At 38.3% G+C, this 21,005-nt stretch overlaps 2 protein-coding genes across 2 annotated transcripts in view; both read right to left on the bottom strand.

Moving 5' to 3' along the window:
* Positions 1-10,818: 10,818 nt before the first annotated feature.
* On the bottom strand, positions 10,819-14,171 carry LOC135196489 (uncharacterized). The gene is made up of 3 exons (XM_064223343.1): positions 13,486-14,171; positions 12,944-13,152; positions 10,819-11,015 (listed from the first exon to the last, which is right to left on the bottom strand). Exons 1-3 carry the CDS (start codon positions 14,169-14,171, stop codon positions 10,819-10,821), a joined length of 1,092 nt encoding a protein of 363 aa, XP_064079413.1.
* A 7-nt stretch (positions 14,172-14,178) lies between these two features.
* The window catches only part of LOC135196488 (uncharacterized), a 123,238-nt gene continuing 116,411 nt past the window's right edge, over positions 14,179-21,005 (bottom strand). Inside the window, exon 5 of the mRNA XM_064223342.1 lies at positions 14,179-14,663. Within this exon, the coding sequence (XP_064079412.1) occupies positions 14,179-14,663 (485 nt within the window). The remainder of the gene's footprint in view (positions 14,664-21,005) is intronic.

Below are 21,005 nucleotides of genomic sequence, written 5' to 3'. Positions count from 1 at the left end.
GATTCATCGATTTAGCTTCCCATGGAGACAGAGAACATCTCAGCCTAGAAAATGCTAATAGGTCTTGAGGTGGTGTGACATTAAAATCCTTACCTAAGCAGGTCAACGCTCGTCTGTCGTTATGGGCTTTTGTCAAAGGTGACTTTGAAACTAGTTATGAGTGGTTTCAGGGCGTGAACGATGGGTGTGAGTTTGTGTGTACGTGTGAGTGGCCTTTTCTACATAATAGCAATGTAACTGAGCCATAGAGACTGTTAGGGGCGAGAGAAGCAGAGTCGGGATGGCTCTACCAACGTTTTTCTGTTTAGTGAGTGAAACTAGCTGAAATGGGCGATTCTGGTAGGGGGAAAAACTATAATTGGAGAAGAGTGGGATTATGCATATGGAGAAATGGTGTTGACTAATTACTGTGTAGACTGTTAAATACCGAGGGTTTTCTGAGTTAACATTCCATCTAATCATTCTGTTAAGAATCTGAGTTATTCAGTTAATACTTTGTTTTTGGAATAAATGCATATTTTTGTAAGTTCACGGCTCTGATTTGATGACCTAATGAAATGGAGGGGAGGTATGACGAAAGAGAGAGAGAGACAGAGAGAGAGAGAGAGAGTAGTGAGAGAGAGAGAGAGAGAGAGGGGAAGAGCTGTTGGGTATCGAGAGAGAGAGAGAGGGGGGAGAGAAAGTATTGCCAACTACCAGTTATCTTCCGCTATGGCCATTCGCTACCAAAATGAATAACGAGATAATGCCGTCTCCGTTATTATATATTCCCATTGTATTTTCAGTTTTTTCTCACTTTCTTTCACAATGTTTTTCGTTTTGTCTGGAATCTTAGCAGATATTTCCAGTCTACCCTTAAATTTCGATTGTATTGTTCACTTTTCGCTAAATCATAATTATCTTTATATCAGTGAAGTCGCTCTAAAATTTCATTTTTCCAGCGTCCTTCTTCAGTGACAAATATTTACATAATATTCAAGAAAACTTGCTTTCTTTGTTTTTTTATATGGAGGTCTTAGAGTCTATAAAGTAAGGGTCTCTGGAAAAAAAAAAAACCAGTTAACAGATATTCTCGCTGCTCTAATCATTATGAAAGAACAAAAGGAACTTTATGCTGAGAAAGAAATAATGAGGAAAAGGAAGAGAGGAGGAAGTAACCTGAGAGAATGGAAATAAGATGTCATTTAAACAACGAGAGAGAGAGAGAGAGAGAGAGATAAAAAATTGTTAAGTAGACAGTGGTCTTGTCGGCCTCCACTTGGCCAGAAAAGAATGGACTACCCGCTTATGTGCTTTTCCTTTATTGCCAGGGAAGATTTGACTGTTAAAAAGGCTCCCAGGGATTGAAGCTTCGGCCGCGTCTCACACATAAATGAAGTTTTCCAGATACCGTAAATTCGGTGCTATTTCGGTTTCTTATCTACGCGTTCCCTACTCCGAGGTGCTAGTACTAAACATGGCTGAAACTCCATTGGTTGACGCCGTGTTTAGTAATAATCGTTTATAAATATAATCTGTCGGCCACTCAATATAGAAATGGGTGTATGTAAAACTCTGATCCCCGATGGACTAGTACTAAACACAACGTCCCAAGGAGCTTCCTCCAAGTTTAGTACTATAGTAGATTCACTTCAACCGTGCATTTGATGTCTAGGCCAGTCCCTTACGACACTCCTGATTGACTGTTGATAAGCCAATCATAGGGCTGGAAACTCTCGGTCTCTCGAGAGAGTTCACATGGGTAGGATCCATGTTCCACCTCTCCTGAGGTATACGTCTTTCAAAAGTATTCCTCGGGAGATGTGGAACATAAATCCTGCCTATGTTAACTCTCGAGAGACAGAGTTTTCAGCCCTGTGATTGGCTTATGAACAGCCAATCAGGAGCGTCATCAGGGACTGGCCTAGACGGGAAATGCACGGTCGATTTGAATCAACTATAGTACTAAACACAGCGTCCTAAGGAGCTTCCTCCAAGTTTAGTACTAGCACCTATAATCCTATATCATGTTATAGGAGTAGGTGACGCGTAGATAACAAGCCAAAGTGGTAGCGTAAATTTTATAATTATGTACGTGTGGTTGACGCTTTGCAAAACGACTTACGTGTATGCATGTATGTAAATTCACAATATATGCTTACAGTGATTAACTGATAACTTTCTGAACTGGTATACGTTTGCATGTATTCACAGATTTCCTTTTTTTCTTTACTGTGGCTTTAGCATTTGTCATGTGTACGCTTCATTGGTATTATTTTAATCTTAATTTGTTTCACAACTCAATAATATCAGCCAACTTTAGGTAAATACCAACGGTGGTCATCCATTCATCTTAATATTCGATTTATTGCAACAGTATCGCCTTCTTTCTCTTTCATTCACCTCTGCGATAAAGTTTCCTATATCTCTTCACCTAACCTTTGTGTGTGTAAGAGAGAGAGAGAGAGAGAGAGAGAGAGAAAGAAGCTTACATCTGAATCACCTGCAAGTATCGAATAATTATTAATGAAAATTGCATTAATTTTCCTTCAGGTTTTACCCATGAAGATAAATGATAAAGGAAACGGGAGAAGTGTGTTGTCTTAACATTGTAGACGCAAATTGTCTTAGTGGTAGATTGAGCCTCAGAAGTATATTTCGAAGTGGATGAACGTGTAGAAGCTCCTCCATCGTAGAAAGAAGGAAACCGCAGTGAGACTGCAACTCCTAACTGGTGAAAAATAACGTCATTGAGAAACTTTCGCTCGCGTTTGAGTTAATTGCCATTGCAGAACTAGCGAAGCTATGGTGTTAGACAGTAAGTAATTGCTAAAACAGCTATTGGTGTCTAGAAATAAGAAATGGAACCACACTGCAATGATTCTCATCATTTCCTTCGGATTATTATACTTGAAAAAAGGAGATGCTATAGGAAGTTAAAAAAGCGCTATCTTTAAACAACAACTTACCACATACATATTCATATTCAATGAAAATTACCTATGGATGAACACACGCAAAGTTTAGTTCCATCAACAGGGTCAACACAAAGTACTTAATTAAATAAGTTAGATTTGCAAATCTAAAGGGGAGTGACGTCATGTCCCTTACACGAGAGATAGTTAATTGAAAAATCTATTTTGCGAATGAAGTTCCGTAGTGGCTGATACTTTCAATGGCTAAATCATGTTCAGCGTAGCAAGTCATTGGTGCTGTGATTCAGTTTACTACTACACACCTCTGTAGGTGTGAATATCCCACACCTGTTTCCATAATTGCTAAATGATTCGGTACTTGGGAGATTTGAATTGTAAACAGTACGGTTTGACGACTTTCCGTATGTGACAATATAAAACTGGAAAAACAGTGTAAATATCTTTTAATGTTTGTGGATTCCAATAGACCATTGTAATGCGCCAGACCATTGTATTAAGAAAAACTGAATATCACGCAGAAGTCACCTGACTCGAGCGATGATTTCTGACTCTCAACTTTCGAGAAATGAAAATGATTCAAAAGTATGCAGAGGAATAAACTATGAACAAACTTTTTTGACGTGGAGACTAGCAGTTAACTTCATAAATACTACGCAGTGGGGAGTTCCAGTAGATATAGGTAGAATCCAGTAGTTCGCTCAGGAAGCCTTATTTGTTTACAAACGCCCCTTGGAAGGCTCCTCATTATTCTGGTTTTTTAGGCCGTATTTTGAGGTCTCTCTCGTGATTTTGGACTACAACTTGTGAGTAAGATGGCAGTGAACTAGGTAGTGCTTCAAGTTAACTGTTTGTTGCATAGACTCTTTATTTAGAATTTTTTTGCCCTCAGACCCTCTAGGCGTTCTCAGGCCCGGGGTTTCGGGTCGCCTCAGGCGATGTGACGTCATCATAGAAAACGGACCGTTCTCTTCCTGATGGCGATGGCAAACTACACCCCTATACCTATGAAACTTAAAACCAAAGACTTCTATCGGTTTAAAGTTTTCCTGTTCCCCTAATTACGACTCCGCATGTGATGTCATTTTCAATAAGTTGAAAATAAATGAAAAAGACATACGAGGATTTCAGAATATACCCAATAACAGAGTTTGCTGTGAAATTTCTTGAGGCCAATGTTTTTGACGTCTTTATACGAGAGTATGAAGACAAAGTGATTAATTTTGGTGATGGGGAAAAGGCCCTAGTAATTAATTTGAGCAGTGTATATACTTATGTATCAGTACGTTATGCACCCTTTGATTTGGAAGACTCCCTTTTAACTAGTGTCCTCAGCCAGTATGGAAAAGTCCTCCATCTAAGACATAAACACTTTTTCTCATGGGAGGCGCGTGGTCTGCTAAATGGAACACGCACTGTGAAAATGGAAATAAAGAAAAAAAACATCCCATCCTCCATAAATATCTGTGGTTATAATGTTGTTTTTCTGTACAATGGACAAAAAAAAGACTGTTACAAATGCGGAAGAGACTCTCACATGGCAGTTAATTGTAACATGGATAGTGAACCGAAGTTAAATATTTTCAATTTGAATGACTTTCCAGCAATGCCTGGTAAGGATTCTGGTTAAGGGTGATGTTCCTGACGGAAATGGAACTAATGACATATTCAGCATGCGAAAAATAATGAAGGAAATGCGGAGCCACCATCTGATGAAATTAATGCTGGCAATGACAAAGCGAAATCTAGCATCCTTGATAAAGACCAGATGAGTAATGTATGCGAAGTAGTAGAACAACTTGTAACTTTTCCTTTATCCGAAAGTGTTGCTGATGTTATTGGAGACCCAATTGAATAGAAGATAAATCACAAGACTTGGACTGTAATGTTTCAACTAATAATGATGATATAAAGGATACTGACAGTGACAGTGATATCTTTGCAATAAAAAGTGCACCCGAACGGAAGGTGCTTCTCAAGTAATGGAAATAACTGATGATGAAGGACCTCGCTCACAAGACGAACCTCGTGTTCCTTACACTATTGGGAGTCTCTCTCCCGTTGATGATGATAAAAATGAAGAACTGGACAGTCTTGAAGAAATTGTTGTAGCGGCTTCAGTGTATAGGAATGATGAATCTGTGGATGATATGCCAGAAGAATGTAATATGGATTCAGAGGTAAATAAAGAAAGTGATATTGAAGATGATTTGGAAAATGATGATAAAGGTTCAAACATGATGTCAGAAAGTCAGTGGAATTTAGACCTAGAAAACTGTATGGTAAATTAAGGTTCACTAAAGGAAAATCCACCAAAGAAAAAAGGAGGGAAGCAAAAATGAATGGGAAGGTAGGTTGTCAAAGAAAAAGAAAATTTAATTGTTTAATTTTCGGTGATATAATGGCTCTTTCTGTTGCCACTTTAAATATTAATGGTTAAATGAGGTAAATAAGCAAATGAGGTTGTGTCTCTTATCATGTACTATAAAATTGATATCCTGTTAATTCAAGAGCATAATGTTAAAGATTTTTCAGTTTGAGTTATCTCGCTCATTTTACAAGTATAGTGTTTAATCATCAATCAATTTAAAAGGACCGGTACAATGATATGTATAAATAAAATAAAACAAGTGTAAAACTTTTACTAAGGAAATGGACACTAATGGAAGAATTGTGGGTTGTAAGAATATGTTACAATAAATGTATTATACCTGTCCTAAATGTGTATGCTCCGTCTGGTACAAGTAAATCTGCAGAAGGGAAGACTTCTTTAGAAATGAAATTTTGTACTACCTGAGACATGATAATGATTATTAATAATCTTTGGGGGTGACTTCAACTGCATAACAAGCACAAGAGATTGCAGTAATAATAACAAAGCCTTGTTGTCTAAGTCTATGAGTACTCTTGTGAAAAACCTTGCCTTGAAAGATAATTACAAATTCTCAAACAGATACCAGAGTACACTTATATACGTGAAAACTATGGATCAAGGATAGATAGGATGTATACTGTCAAGTTATTTGATAATATAATATCTGCTGACACTGTTCCAATAAGTTTTTTCAGACACAGTATGGTTGTTTTGAGGCTAAGAATTAACACGCATGTAATTTGCACAGGGTATTGGAAGTTAAATGTGAAAGTTTTAGATTCTGATGAAACTGATGGAAATTTTATGCATGTATGGCAGTGTATAAAGCAGAAAAAAAGGTACATTTGATAACATACTTGTATGGTGGGACTGGGCAAAATTACAGTGTAAAAACATTCTTTGTCAAATTATGTAAAAGATATCACAAGAAAAGTATGGCTTGCTGAACTGCTACAAACAAGATTACGGCATCTTTATGACATAAACTACAAAACTAGTGTAAATTATGACAATATTAAGCTTCTCAAAAATAGGATTTGTGACATCCAGAATGAAATTTAGAGGGTATAAAGATAAGAGCCAAACTAAATGATCTACAATGGGTGAAAAATGTCTGCACATACTTGGTGCTGAAAAAAAGAAAAATCATACTAGCATTACCAGCATAAAACAACCAGATGGTTCCATTATAGAAAAGTACAGAGGGAATATCTGCTTTTATCAAGAGCATTTTGAAAGATTATTTAGTATGGTCTCAGGTCAGGAAAAAAAGTCAAGACTATTTTCTTAGCTTCTGTAATTCTAGTTTGGACCAAGATGATGTACATTTGTTGAGCAGAGATTTAGAGGAAGCTGAGGTTTTCGATGCTGTCAAGAGTATGTGTAAAGGTAAATCACCAGGATATGACGGGCTTCTATAGAATTCTACAAAAAGTTTTGGTGTATAATAAAATCTGATATAATGGAGGTGTTCAAATTCATTGCAACTATGAAATGCATGTCAGATAGTCAATCCTTAGGTATCATAAAATTATTAGCTAAAACAGGAGATTTATCCGTGGTGGAAAACTGGAGACCTATAACCCTACTGAATGTGGACTATAAAAAATCTTTGCTAAAGTTTTAGCAAACAGATTGAGATGTGTTACTGAGAAGATTATCTCCCCGGAACAATATTGTGCAGTGAAAGGAAGGTCAATGTGAATTGTAATAATACGATTCTAGATTTTGTAATTTTTCATGCAAAACAAAAAACTGTCTAGATTTGGCAATCTTAAGCTTAGATTGGTCTAAAGCCTTTGATAGGGTAAATATGGATTTTGTTTTTAAAATAATGAAGAAATTTGGTTTACCAGAGGAATTTGTGGACCTAGTTCGAGTTTTGTTAATAAGGATTGTAAAAGTCGTATTTTTGTAAATGGGTTTATTGGTTCCCCTTTAGTATTAAAAGATCTGTAAGACAGGGCTGCCCGATGTCAATGCTGTTATATTGTATATCTTTCAAGAACCTTATATAGGGCAATGAAGAGTAACAACAAGATAATAGGGCCAAGCCTACCTAAACAGTGTAAATATATGTCTGCAGGGTTATGCAGATGATTTTCTATGATTTTGTCAACTGATGATTCAGTTAGAGAGTGCTATGAAGAAATACAATTGTTTGAAATTGCGACAGGTGCACAGCTAAACAAGGACAAAACCTAGTATAATTGGGTTTGGTAAATGGGAGGGAGAACTGAAACACCTGGCCTCTCAGTTGGTTAAAAACTGTTGAAAGTATAAAAATTCTTGGTATGGTTTATTATAATGATTTTGAGATGAACGTGTGAAGAGAATTGGTCTCGCCTTGCTAAAAATATTGAAATATCAGTAGCTATGCTTAGTCCAAGACAACTGTCTATTTCCAGAAGGCTATTATTATTAATTCTCTAGTTTTGTCCAAAGTTTGGTATATTTCTCACACCTTGCCTCCATCATACATTGCTCAAATAAATATGCATATTTTCCGGTATGTCTGGAGGGGTACTTACCATCCTGTAAGCAGAGAGATCTTTGTTTGTCTAAAGAAAAAGGTGGATTGGGAATAATAAATGTTTTTTTTTTAAATCATTAGCGATTTTCAGTTCGACAGCTTTGAGTGATATTAAAAAAAAAGGATATAGGTTTGAGCAATTTCTATTGCAAGATGAGAATAAGCTTCTTGTTAGATTTGAAGGAAGGAAATTAATGAAATTTCATTTTTTATCAACATCATTTTACTCAGTAGCAATTGATGTCATCAGGAAAGTTTCTCGGCATGAAAAATTCCCAAACTTGAATAGTAAAGACTGCTATAAATTATAAGGCCAGAAATGCACCAAAAATTGAAGAGAGTTATCCACTTTTGGACTGGGAAATGGTATGGGAGAGCATAAACAAACCTTTCATTGGTATCATGGAAAGGGAGTTTGCCTTTAAATATGCACATGGAACCTTGGCGACCAACAACAGGCTAAAAATGTTTTAAAATATCAAAAACAGTGATAGATGTGATCATTGTGAAGATGTTGAATACACCTTGCATATTTTTTACTTTTGTAGTCACATAAAAACATCATTGGAGTATTTCAAAAGTGTGCTATTCAATACTTGTAAAATAAATAGAGATAATGTTTTGAAAACATTAATGTTTAGTTTCAATTATAGGACTAAAAAGGATCTTAATAGTGCCACTGTATTAATTGTAGGGTATTTATATGCTGTTTGGGTTAGTAAAAAGAAACATTACACAAAAGAGGAAACAGATGCCTTTATTAAAAGCAAATTTTGTTATGATAGGTGGCTATTAAAGAACAATTACAAAGAAAGAATAAAAAATATTTTCACAATAGAGTACATTAATTACTGTTTTAAATAGCCAGTATTAATTTTGTAAGTAATATCACAATTAATATATAGTGTTAAGGAAAAAAAGTTTTTAAAGTCTAGTTAATAATAAAAAATAAAATCCAGTAAATTGTAAATATTGTAGGTGTACAATTGTAATATTTTGTAATACCTTACTTATGTCCCTCCCAAATGACATGTAATATTTTTTCTAATAAAAGTTAAAAAAAAAAACAAAAAAGTAGTTCGTCTAGAAATACAATGAAAGAGACTTCATCTAATCAATCTAGGAACCACCGAAAACAATGCTTACGATTATAGCTTTGTGACGAGCGAGAGGGCTAGTTATGTAGTAAGTTTATTTCCATTCCAAATATACCGTACAAATGTTTATAAAGGAAGGTTCGTCCTCTTCTCTCTCTCTCTCTCTCTCTCTCTCTCTCACACACACACACATACACACAGAGCCTTTATGATTTAAAGGACTATCTCATGTTTCCAAGAATGCAAGAACCCTAATATCTCAAATAAAACTGAATATTATTGTTTTTTTTTTAAGAAGCAGGAATTATTTGCTATTTCCCATGGGGTAGAAAGATAAGGATATTGGTTCCCCTTTCCAAAACTAGCCTAATGGAAGAGGTAGGAGCCGGGTCTCGCTTTTATGGTGGGAATCGTCACCTGTGCAATGAAATATGAATCCAAGGGCACCAAATTTCACATAGCCTAAAAGGAAACAGAAAAATGGAAAGACGCGAAGACAAATGCCCCTCATTTGGTTAATAAAATATGATTTTGCTCTTACGTAAGAATGTAACGCAGAACTTTATCTGTATGACCTTTTTTTGTGAAAGTAGTCCAAAAATAGCAGGAACTCTCAATTGCGACTATTTAGATATAGTTATCATTTAATATATTTTCTTTACAATGTTGGAAATCCAATGTGGATGTATTACTTTTAAACATGTGATTCTTTCAAAACAAATATCTTTTCAAAACAAATATCTAGAAGACGAAAAAAGAAGGCATAGTAAAACTAATGATGTTCATTTATCATATTTAAAGACAATTGACAAAAGCTCGTCGCTGTACTGGGGATGGAGCTATGGTATTCATTCATCAAAATAGGCGTGTGTTATTACTTATGCACCCAGAAATCTTCTAATAAAAATAATAACAAATTAGAAAAACAAAGAGAGGACAGGTGTTCATTTATCATATTTAAAGACAATTGACAAAAGCTCGTCGCTGTACTGGGATGGAGCTATGGTATATTCATTCATCAAATAGGCGTGTGTTATTACTTATGCACCCAGAAATCTTCTAATAAAAATAATAATAAATTAGAAAAACAAAGAGAGGACAGGTGTTGTGAAACAACGAAAAAATTAAATTGTGTTTTAGATAAAGCCTGCTTTAACTGATTGTTCGGAACTACTCGTTCACTCCTGGAAAATGTAACCTAACACTAAAAAAAAAAATTGGCCTTGAATGGAGGAATGAGAGGCCACAACAAAGAAAACAGAAAAAAAAACTATGGCAGAAGGCTGATTTTACTCATAAAGGGGGAATTTACACAAAAGCTGGACTTTAGTTTAAATGTACTATATTTACATTAATTTACAGAGGTCCAGGAACTAATAAGGTAGTTGATTGTCGATCCACCGGAAACACGTGGCCGGGCAACCAGACATGGAGTTCAGAATTTTGCACAAACGTTATTGTAATGCAAGACTTATACCAAGGGGTTCCCAATGTCTCCCACAATCAGGCACGGTGTTTGTCTGCAAAGAGATTGCATCCTAGCATGAGTACTGAGGCGAGGGAACACGTGGGGGAGTGTTGCACACTACTTTTTTTCTATAAAAAAATTTACAACCCACACAGAGGGAATGGAAATAACTGGGAGTTCACAGAAGGAACTATTATGTTGCTTGAATTAACTAAGGGATGTTTGCTAGCATTACAAGGGGAGTAATTACAGCACTGAACCAAGATTGGGGGGAGTGAGAAGCTAAGCAAAGGAAGGGGAAAGTCGCCTTGGAAGAATGGAAATGAAATACAGACAAAAGGCAAAACAGTTACCTGGCTGAACTGGAATTTACTCTCACAGTACCTGGAAATCCTAGGCTCGGTAGTCTTCTTATCTGCTGATATTCCTATTCACTATGGAAGTATAAAAGTACTTTGGATTTCCCCAGAGGAGGCAGGGGGAGTAGAATGGGGTGAAGTGGTGTCTGCAGGGCGAGGTAAAGGGAGCTTCTGAGCTCTCCTAGTTCTGAGGTGCTTCTGAGAGCGAGCCACTGGGTCCCTGCCCTTTTTAAAATTTCTCCTGGTAAGCTCTGCCAAATCCGGGATTTTCCCTGGTGGAGGGTAAATCCAGGACAGCCAATGGGGAGCAAAGATAATTTTTTGTAGAGAATGGACGCTTTCAGTTCAAAGGGGCAAGGGCAATTATATACACAAGGATGAATGAGTTTTGTTATGAGAAATCTTAACTTTCCTTGGTTCTGGCTTAAAATTTTGAACATGAACAAGGGCATCTGATTCCATATCGAATTGGCTCAAAGAACTGTTATACATTTAGCGTTTGATAGAAGAAAATATGATACAAAATCTACAAATTGACTTGCTCACTAATCCTCTTAAAAATAACAGCGAGAGAAAATATTCACATAGGCTATGGTTGAAAACATCTGCATGTAGACCTTTATTAGATTAGGTTTCTGAACCATGACATTATATATAGAAAATAAAAAAAGAAAGCAAAATCATCAGGTCAATCCTAATAACTCTCACAAAACAATAAAAATAAATGTATTTAATATGCACTGTTGTCCGCATCTTTTCTCTGGTAAAGACTGTCTTCTGCAATATGTCAACAAGAAAAATGCACCGAAGAATCGAGTTTCTGTACAGCATGTAAAGCTGTATGATACTCTCAGACACGGCCCATGAAACTCTCAGTCGCCACCCATGAAATTTTCCCCCACGGTCTGATGGTGGCCAGTGTTGTTGTCTAGCGGTGCCAGACGCACGATCGTAGCTAACTTTAACCTTAAGTAAAAAAAACTAATGAGGTTAGAGGGCCGTAATTTGATATCTTTGATGATTGGTGGGTGGATGAACAACATACCACTTTGCAGCCCTCTAGCCTAAGGAGTTTTTAAGATCTGAGGGCGGACAGAAACAGTGCAGACGGACAGACAAATAGCCGTCTCAATTAAGGAAAAATAAAAACCTGCATAAAAGTTTTGACAAACTGACCACCCCCGGTTACAGCAGACTGACAAAAAGAGAAAGGTTGACCTCGTTTGTGGTCAAATTACAGACCATTTGAAAACAAACGCGGAATTGTTGTAACCACGGTAAAATAAAGGATTAAATAGAGAGCATTAACATCAAAATCTGTTTGTGTAGCCTTTCAATTTAGTAGTCGGAAAGAGTAACCATCTACGTGGAAAAGACTGGGGTATCCCTGTTAATTGCTGCAGTGAAACTAAATGAAAGCCAATTAAACAGAATGCTCGTGAAGCAGGACACCTGTATAGGTTGTGGAGAATAAATAAAAGTGTAGTATAGAACTTTTCAAATTATAAAAGAAAATTTGGCTATTCTTATGATAGGTACAGCATTATATCAACTTGACATTACATACAGCAGAAGTATATATAATATATATATATATATATATATATATATATATATATGTATATATATATATATATATATATATATATATATATATATATATGTGTGTGTGTGTGTGTGTGTATCTGTGTGTGTGAGTTTATTTGTATGTGTGTGTACTTTCGAGCTTCCATCTATATGTCACAGCCAGTATGGAAAATTCATAGATCATTTCATCGCTAGTCAACAAAAGAGATTAAATTTTTTAAATATTTTCCAGATTCTAGTATTTCAGTCTGACGTAAAAAGTATTTATTACATTAAAGCTAGAATTAATTTTCTTGTAAAATTATAAGTAAATTATCCTCAGAGAATCAAAAAGGAGTAATCAGTGGAAACTCGAAATTATATAAAGTCGGAAACCAGGAATATTAAAAATAAAGCACAACATACTACTTTTGCGTTGTCACAGTCAGAATCAAAAGACTTCTTATCCATCCCTTTTGATATGATGACATTTAATTCCGTAAACGAATCACAACACCAATGAGAGAAGACTACCAGGAACTAACTGAAAGAGAGGAAGAGAGAAAGAAATATGAAACAATTTCACTGCCGGGGCGCGGCCCAGAGACAATGGGGTGACTGGCTGGGAACCGACCGGGATCGGGGACGGTGGGAAGGCGGTCTGGGAACCGCCGGGGTGTGGGGACGGTGGCAGGGAAGGTGGGGAGACGGGCTGGGTACCACCCAGGCGTGGGGAAGGTGGGGAGACGGCTGGGACCGCCGGGGCATGGGGAAGGTGGGGAGGCGGGTTGGGAACCACCGGGATCGAGGCCGGTGAGGAGCGGGCTGGGAACCGCTAGGGCACTGGGATGTTTGGGAGGCAGGCTGGGAACTGCCAGGGGGTGCAGGGATGGTGGGAAGGTGGGCTGTTACCGATTAGGCACGGGACGGTGGGAGGCCGGTTGGGAACCACCCGTGCACAGGGAAGGTGGCTGGGTACTGCCCGGGCGTGGGGACGGGGTGGTGGAAAGCCGGTCTGGAAACTGCCAGGCGCGGAGATGGTTGGAAGGCAGGTTGGAACTGCTTGGATAGGGGACGGTGGGGAGGTGGGCTGGGAACTGCCCGGATCGAGGACGGTGTGGAGGAGGGCTGGGATCCACCAGGGTGTGTGAGAGTTGGGAACCAGGCTGGAACTACCAGGGTGCAGGGATGGTGGGCAGGTGGCCAGGGACTGTGGGGTGGCAGGCTGGAAACCGCCCGGGATCAGGGATGGTGGGTGGGCGTAGGAAAATAAGGAGGTGGGCTGGGAACTGCCTGGGTGCGGGGACGGTGGGAAGGCGGGCTGGGAACTGTCCAGGATCAGGGAAGGTTGGGAGGCGAGATGGACCGCCCGGACGCGGGGACGAAGGGGAGGCGGGCTGGGAACCACCTGGGATTAGGGATGGTGGGGAGGCAGTCTGGGAACTGCCCGGGATCATGGATGGTGGGGAATTGGGCTGGGAAATGCCTGGGCGCTGGGACAGTGGGTAGTCAGGCTGGGAACCGCCCGGGCATGGGAGAGTGGGGAGGTGGGCTGAGAACCGCCTGGCCACAGTGACGGTGTGGAGGTGGGCTGGGAACCGCCCGGGATCTGGGACAGTGGGGAGGCGGACTAGGAACTGCCCCGGGATGAAGGATGATGGGGAGGTGGGCGGGAACTGCCAGGGCGCGGGGACGGTGGGGTGGCGGCTGGGCTTGTTAACTGAGTAGGTGTGGGGATGGTGGGGAGGCAGGCTGGGAACCAACCACCTGGGCGCAGGGAAGGTGGGGAGACGGGCTGGGTACCGCCCGGGCGTGGGGAAGGTGGGGATGGTGGGCCTGGTACTACCTGGCCCTACCAACATCCCTATATTACGGAGGTGGGCTGGGATGGTGGAGAGGTGGGCTAGGAAACCCCCGGGGATGAGGACAGTGGGGAGGTGTGCTGGTTACCGGAGGACCCAGGCGCAGGAACAGTGGGGATGCGGGCTGGGAACCCTGGGCACGGGGACAGTGGGGGAAGGCAGATTGGGAACTGCCATGGCGCGGGGGACTCTGGGGAGGTGTACTGGGAACCACCAGGGCGCAGGGATGGTGGGGAGGCGGACTGGGAAACCGCCTGGGCGGGCCCATCGACGGTGGGCAGGCATCGATGGTTGTGGGGAGGATGGAGAGGCAGGCTGGGAACAAACCCGGGCGCGGGAAAGGTGGGGAGGTGGGCTGGGAACCGCCCGGGCACGGGGATGGTGGGGAGACAGGCTGAGAACCGCCGGGGTGAGGGTATGGTGGGAAGGGGCTGGCTGGGAATCGCTGGGGTGCGGGGACAGTGGGGAGGCTTGCTGGGTACCACCAGGGCACTGGGATGGTGGAGATGGACTGAGAACTAATACTACTAATAGAGGTGATGCTGCTACATTGCTAGAAATTACCTTGATAAAAATAATGACTACAATGGAGAACATCAAGACTACATTCCTCTTACAAATGTTAATTAAAATTGATAGTTTTTAAAAGAGAATAGAATTAACTAGACAATACCGTATTTAACATGCAGCAAGAAACTCTAATTATATATTGTTTGAAGACTACATGTATATCCTGTGAATCTATCATAGCACTTGAAATGTATGGAATGATTGTCGTTGCATATGTCATGCAGGAGTGGATAAAATTTAATTATTGTACGTTAAACCAGGTTTCTCCTCCTTTCTTTACTCTACCCATTTCAAACTTGGAAGAGAGGAGATCGGCTGCTCTAAGTTTACCCTTGTGGTGGTGAGACTAGCACCATCTATGTACTAGTAAAACCCCGACCAGAGTGTCGATGGCGTTTTGGACTTGACTGTACATGGTAGACTTCGAGGAAAGAACCTTCAATGTCCATTTTAAACAGAAAATATATGCCCATTTTATATTTATATAAACGATTTCTTCGTTGCCATCGATACTTGAGAATAAGACAACAGCCTATAACATACCTTGAAGAAGAACTTTAGCCTAACTGCACTAATGAATATGGTATCGAAAGCCGACTTCCCTTCTTAGATATTAATATGAGAAAGAGGATACATGTGCAAAACTACCATGTACCAAAAGGCAACTGATGTGGTCGGTGCCTTAACATCTGTGTCAATTGTCCTAACATTTACTATTGCTCTGTGGTAGCCACATATGTAAGACGTGCAATGATGAACTGCTCCTCATGGAAAGCTACTCGTGTAGAAATTGAACGTGTTAGGCAGCTCCAAGCAAATAATAGCTATGGCATCAACCTAGTAGAAGGTTCCATACGTAAACAGATAGACGTGTATGTCTGCACACCAGTGACAACACCCATCTCACCAGGAAACAAAACTGCTTATTGCAAGTGGTTCAAGGATAAGATTAAGATTATGAAAAGGATAATTTCCAACAGTAACAATCCATGAGCCATGGCTACATGGGCCGCACCTATTCCATTCTACACAAGCAGAATTATTAGTGAGAACAGAGATTGTGCACTGAGAAGCCCAGTTCCACAGATTGCCAATAGTAGAAGCTGTATAAATAAAAAAAAATGGCTGCTATTAAACATACAGAGGAACAAGGAACTCATCCTACCCTTCTCAAGGAAACAACAGGAGAACCGGAGAATCCAAAGGGGGACACAAGTTTCAGAACATAACAACCCTCAACGAGGTAATCCAACTATATCGAACCTGGGACAGGAATCAACACTCCACCCTCCCCGTGCCCTTTGCTGCAAGCTGCGGTATAGAGGGCGTCCTACTGAGCACCAGGAATGCCATTCCTTCAGCAAAGACCACCAGCTAGACAATTGAGACCTGCCGACCGACCAATAGTAAATTCAGTGACCCAATAATGTCAAATTTTGAACTTTAGGTGTAGCCACTAATTCAGCAAGTAGTAATAAAAGCCTTGTATGTCAAGTTTGTGATTTACGGCCTCCTGAAGACGTCGCCGATGAGCGAGGAAAACGGTCCGACAACTAAATTAATCAAAAGGAGTGGAATACACACACACACACACACACACACACACACACACACACACACACACACACACACACATATATATATATATATATATATATATATATATATATAATATTCACACAGAGAGAGAGAGAGAGAGAGAGAGAGAGAGAGAGAGAGAGAATTTTCCTAATGTATAAAAGCCACTGCAACCCGCTCGTAAGAGTCACAAGAAAAGATGGGGATAAAGGACTGAGACTGGTAGAAAGGAAAAGAATAAGTGAAACGATTAAGAGGTTATGAAGCTGAGAGTTAGAGGTTTCAGTATTCCACTGATAACCGACTCTATCTAATTGTTAACGTGGAGTTCATACATAAGTTATCTATGAAGCATGTAATTTATCAACCATATTCATTCCACGTCAATTTTACTTTAACGCTCAGTCATTGACTTCTAATAACTTTTACAAGTGAGTGTGTCTGTTTAAATATAAAATTACACAACAGTCATTTATGGAATGCAACTCTCCTAATGTTATGTCTTTCATCTTAATATTTTATTCAGTGGTAAACTTCTGCAAGCCGATTTCGCATAATTTGTAGGCCTCAATAAATTCCCTTCTGATACTCTTTTGTTACCGTTGTAGGCATCCTATCTCCTTGTAGGCAGAGATAATGATATTCTCCAGTTTATCGAAAATTACTCTAATTTGGTTGAGCCTGCATCTGACATACAATTCTACTAAATGTTGCTTCTTTTTATACTTTTTCAAACCAGAAACTCATGGAATATGATTGTTGTTCATTTACTATATTCAGACATTTGTAAATTGAGTGACAAGGTTGGAGGTATGGGGAAATTATTATGGTATATATATTATATATATATATATATAGATATATATATACATATATATATATATATATATATATATATATATATATATATATATATATATATATATATATATATGCACAGAACCAGGTGGTTTAAAAGGATACTTAAGGCTATTTGTTTATTTGAAAATATTTATTAATTGCATTCTGGTTGGAATGTGACTAAGCAAAATTACGAAATGGTGATGAAGCTTAGAGTATAATTATAGTAGGTTTTTGAATTTCACCATGTCAAAGGATGTAGAAGCATAAAAAAAACTCGGAATAGGAAGCAAAAAATTTAAAATTTCATAAAAGTGGACATCTACAAACTGATCGTCCTGGACGGAATTAAAGGTATTCCGGGAAAAGGTACAGGAAACAAGAGGTCGCTCCTTTCAGTTGGAATAAGCCTGTTTCTTTTTCCTTTTTTTCTTTGTTTCCGGGAAGAAGTTTTTTCTTATATTATACTTTCAAAATAGTTCTATGAAGAGAGAGACAGAGTGGGAAGTGTTTAAGATAAAGGTCCAGTGCTTTAAAAAAGTTTAAATGTTTTCAGCATAATTTACATTGAATCTGGATTTAAAATTAATAAAATAATATTAATAATTAATTAATAATAATAATGGTAATAAGAAGAAGAAAAGAAGGAGAAGAAGAAGAAAGCGGAAGAAGAAGAAGAACGAAGAAGAAAGAAACCATGAGCAATGTTTTTTTTTGTTGTCAGGATATAATTCATAAAACATCCACACCAGCATATATTTCCATTGTAATGAACCCTGAAGAATATATTTATTATTACACAAGTTTATTAGAAATACAGCTGGAAAAATGCCCCGCTCTCCTTCCTTTTAAACATGCTGCCACTCGGCCCAATGCACTTCAGTTAAAAGTATACATTGAAAACATTTCTGCCTTTTATAAGTTTTATGTGTGCATACTTTTTTTTTGTCGGATTCTGCTCTAGTGAAGCAGAAAACTGATACAAAAGAGAAAGTAATCCACTTTCCACTGAACTAGGGGATAATGAAGAGGTTTCAGCGGAATGTTTTTATAACATACAAATTTACTCATTGTTTCATTCGCCTCAGAAAACAAATGTGAGTTAAAAATTACATTTCCCGTTCTCTTCGCTTTCTCCCTCAGTCAGTGAAACATATCATTCTATAAATAACTATATTTCTTCGGACCCTAATCATGAATCATGTAACATTTTTCTTGTTGCTTTTTATTTTTTTATAATTTTTATATTCCGTTATCATCTTTCTTAAATATCTGTTTTTCATTATTATATCACATATAATAAACCGAACCCATTACGAGAGAGAGAGAGAGAGAGAGAGAGAGAGAGGAGAGAGAGAGGAGAGAGAGAGAAAGAATGAGAGAGAAATAGAGAGAGAGACCTTACTTGATAGACCTTACATCTTGTTTGGGTTGCCCCAGGTCCCTCAGTGCTAATGCATCTTCCGGTAGTATTTTTGCTCTTCCAATCATGGATGGTCTGGGATGCAGCTTAGATATTTGTCGAGCTTATTCTTAAACACATCTAAACTCATTCCTGATAAATTCCTCAGATGAGCTGGCAACGCACTGAATAGACGCTGCATTGTCGATGCTGGTGCATAGTGGATTAATGTCCTGTGTGCTTTCCTTAGTTTTCCTCGTATAGTTTTGGGCACTATTAATCTACATCTGCTTGCTCTTTCTGATATTTTCAGTTCAACGATGTTTTCGGCAATTCCTTCTATCTGTTTCCATGCCTGTATTATCATGTAGCATTCTCTTCTCCTTTCTAGACTATATAATTTTTAAAAATTGTAGTCTTTTCCAGTAGTCAAGATCCTTAACTTCTTCTATTCTAGCTGTAAAGGACCTTTGTACACTCTATTTGTGCAATATCCTTTTGGTAGTGTGGGTACCATATCTTATTGCAATTCGTTCTTTCTAATCTATGAAAGGAAAGTTAAAGTCTCCGGATAGGAGAATAGTTCAGTGTTTGTGATTTCTACATATATCATCCAATTTTTCTATTATTGTGTCAAACTCATTAGTATTAGGGGGTCTATATATTACTATGTTCATTAATTTTTCAGATTCAAATTCTACTGCTATTAATTCACATTCTGAGTTACTATATTTCTCATATAATTTTCCTTGTTTTGTCTCTCCCATATATCACTGTTCCCCCTTGATTCCCATTTTTTCTATTTGATCTATAAGTTTGGAACCCCTTTATCTGATCACCATTACCAGTCTATTGGGAATACCAGGTTTCACTTATATTCATTATATCAATTTTTTTTTTAGTTTGGGTTAGTTCTTCCAAGAACTCTATTTTGCTTTTTGAGTTACTTGTAATTAAACCCTGTACATTCATCACTATGATGGTTTGCGTGTTATCCCTTTCATTTGATAAGGGTAATATAAGGATTTTCCCATGCCTCTTTCCTGTTCTGGTATGTTGTTCTTTTCTTCATTTCCAGAAATTCTGACATTAAAAAATCCAACTTTTCCAATATATTTGATCTTCCTTCATCATAATTATTCATTTTGTGTACGAATCTGCAATTTTCTCCGTATCTGCACCATCACCTGGCATTGCATATACAGTGCTTGTTTCTTGCATTGTATCTTGGAACTGATGCTTGCATTCTCGATGCCGATATTCCATAGCGCGGTGATAGCGTGCTTTTTCCATTCACCTCATATTCTTTCTTCCTTTCTTTATTTGCTTTTTGTTTATTTTGGATTTTATTATTTAACTGATTTTGATTCATGGCAGCAGGTGCATATATTTACGTTTTTGGTTGAACTTACATCCATTTCCTTATTTAAGTTTTTGCATATTTTTGGATGTAGATCTCTGCATTCATCCCCATAGCCGTCTAGGTATCCCCATTTTCCATAAATCTCATAATTGTGACATACCTTGAGATGTTTGACGTAACATCTTTCACCGAATCTGCAATTCCCTCTTTTCAAAAGGGTGCAGACTTTGTCTTTCTTTTCTATTTTTTTCTAGCTCTTTCCTATCAGTATGAAGATCTGGGTTAAAGCCTCTTCGGTATTTTATTTTTGCGTTGTCATGTCGAGAGAGAGATAGGTAATACTATAACTAAATAATTGTATTCCTAATGAAAATATCAATAAAATAGGAAAAATGGAGGAATTTCTGAACTTTCTTCCTTCAGCGAAATAGATTATAAAATATGAGTAATTCTCATTGCCAATACAAACCCCTACTCTTAGTAATTATTATTAGCTAGCCCGAAGCCCTTAGTAAATATTCAAGAGGAAATTTTCCATTTCAGGATTTCTCATGGCTGTCAACCTGATGTTGCATCTCAAGGGAAGGTAGCGCTATCCAAGCAGCAAAGAATAGGGGCCATTTTTTGTCTCCCCTACGTCCAAGTAAATTTAGCCTTATTGGTCGTCAAGACCTTGGAAAGACTGCCAGTTTCGACGAATAAAAATACGTCTTTATGTCCCACTTAGTACACATGAATCACAATCTTAGAATACATGGATTAGGAGTTCTGTTATGCATATAAAGTCAATGCATTTATCAAAGGCATATAAGCCTCTTATTGCAAATTATCAATGAGTGTAAACTTCCTAAAGTTTGATACTGAGAGGATGTAAAATATAATAAGAATGATATCCTTACAATTACAGAAATTTCTTTACCCAGTCAGCCACTTTGCTAAAAGTGACAAGTTTTTACATGGTGAGGTTATGTCTTCCGGCAATGAAAAAATATAAAGAATCTACAAAGAACTACGAGAAATGTCAGGAAAAGGACACTAAGAATATTTAAAATTTTGACTGCTAATTCCTGACAAAAAATGT

Source organism: Macrobrachium nipponense, chromosome 17, assembly GCF_015104395.2.
Source record: "Macrobrachium nipponense isolate FS-2020 chromosome 17, ASM1510439v2, whole genome shotgun sequence".
Lineage (NCBI taxonomy): Eukaryota > Metazoa > Arthropoda > Malacostraca > Decapoda > Palaemonidae > Macrobrachium > Macrobrachium nipponense.
The sequence above is the reverse complement of the archived record's forward strand: the minus strand, read 5'-3'. Positions and strand labels throughout refer to the sequence as shown.

Coding starts and splice junctions, on each gene's coding strand:
- LOC135196489 (XM_064223343.1), bottom strand. CDS start 14,171: ATGTTGGTAGGGCCAGGTAGTACCAGGCCCACCATCCCCACCTTCCCC. Junction 13,153..13,485: donor CCCACCATCCCTGCACCCTG/GTAGTTCCAGCC, acceptor CAAACATCCCAG/TGCCCTAGCGGTTCCCAGCC. Junction 11,016..12,943: donor TCCCACCGTCCCCGATCCCG/GTCGGTTCCCAG, acceptor ACCCTCCACCAG/GGAAAATCCCGGATTTGGCA.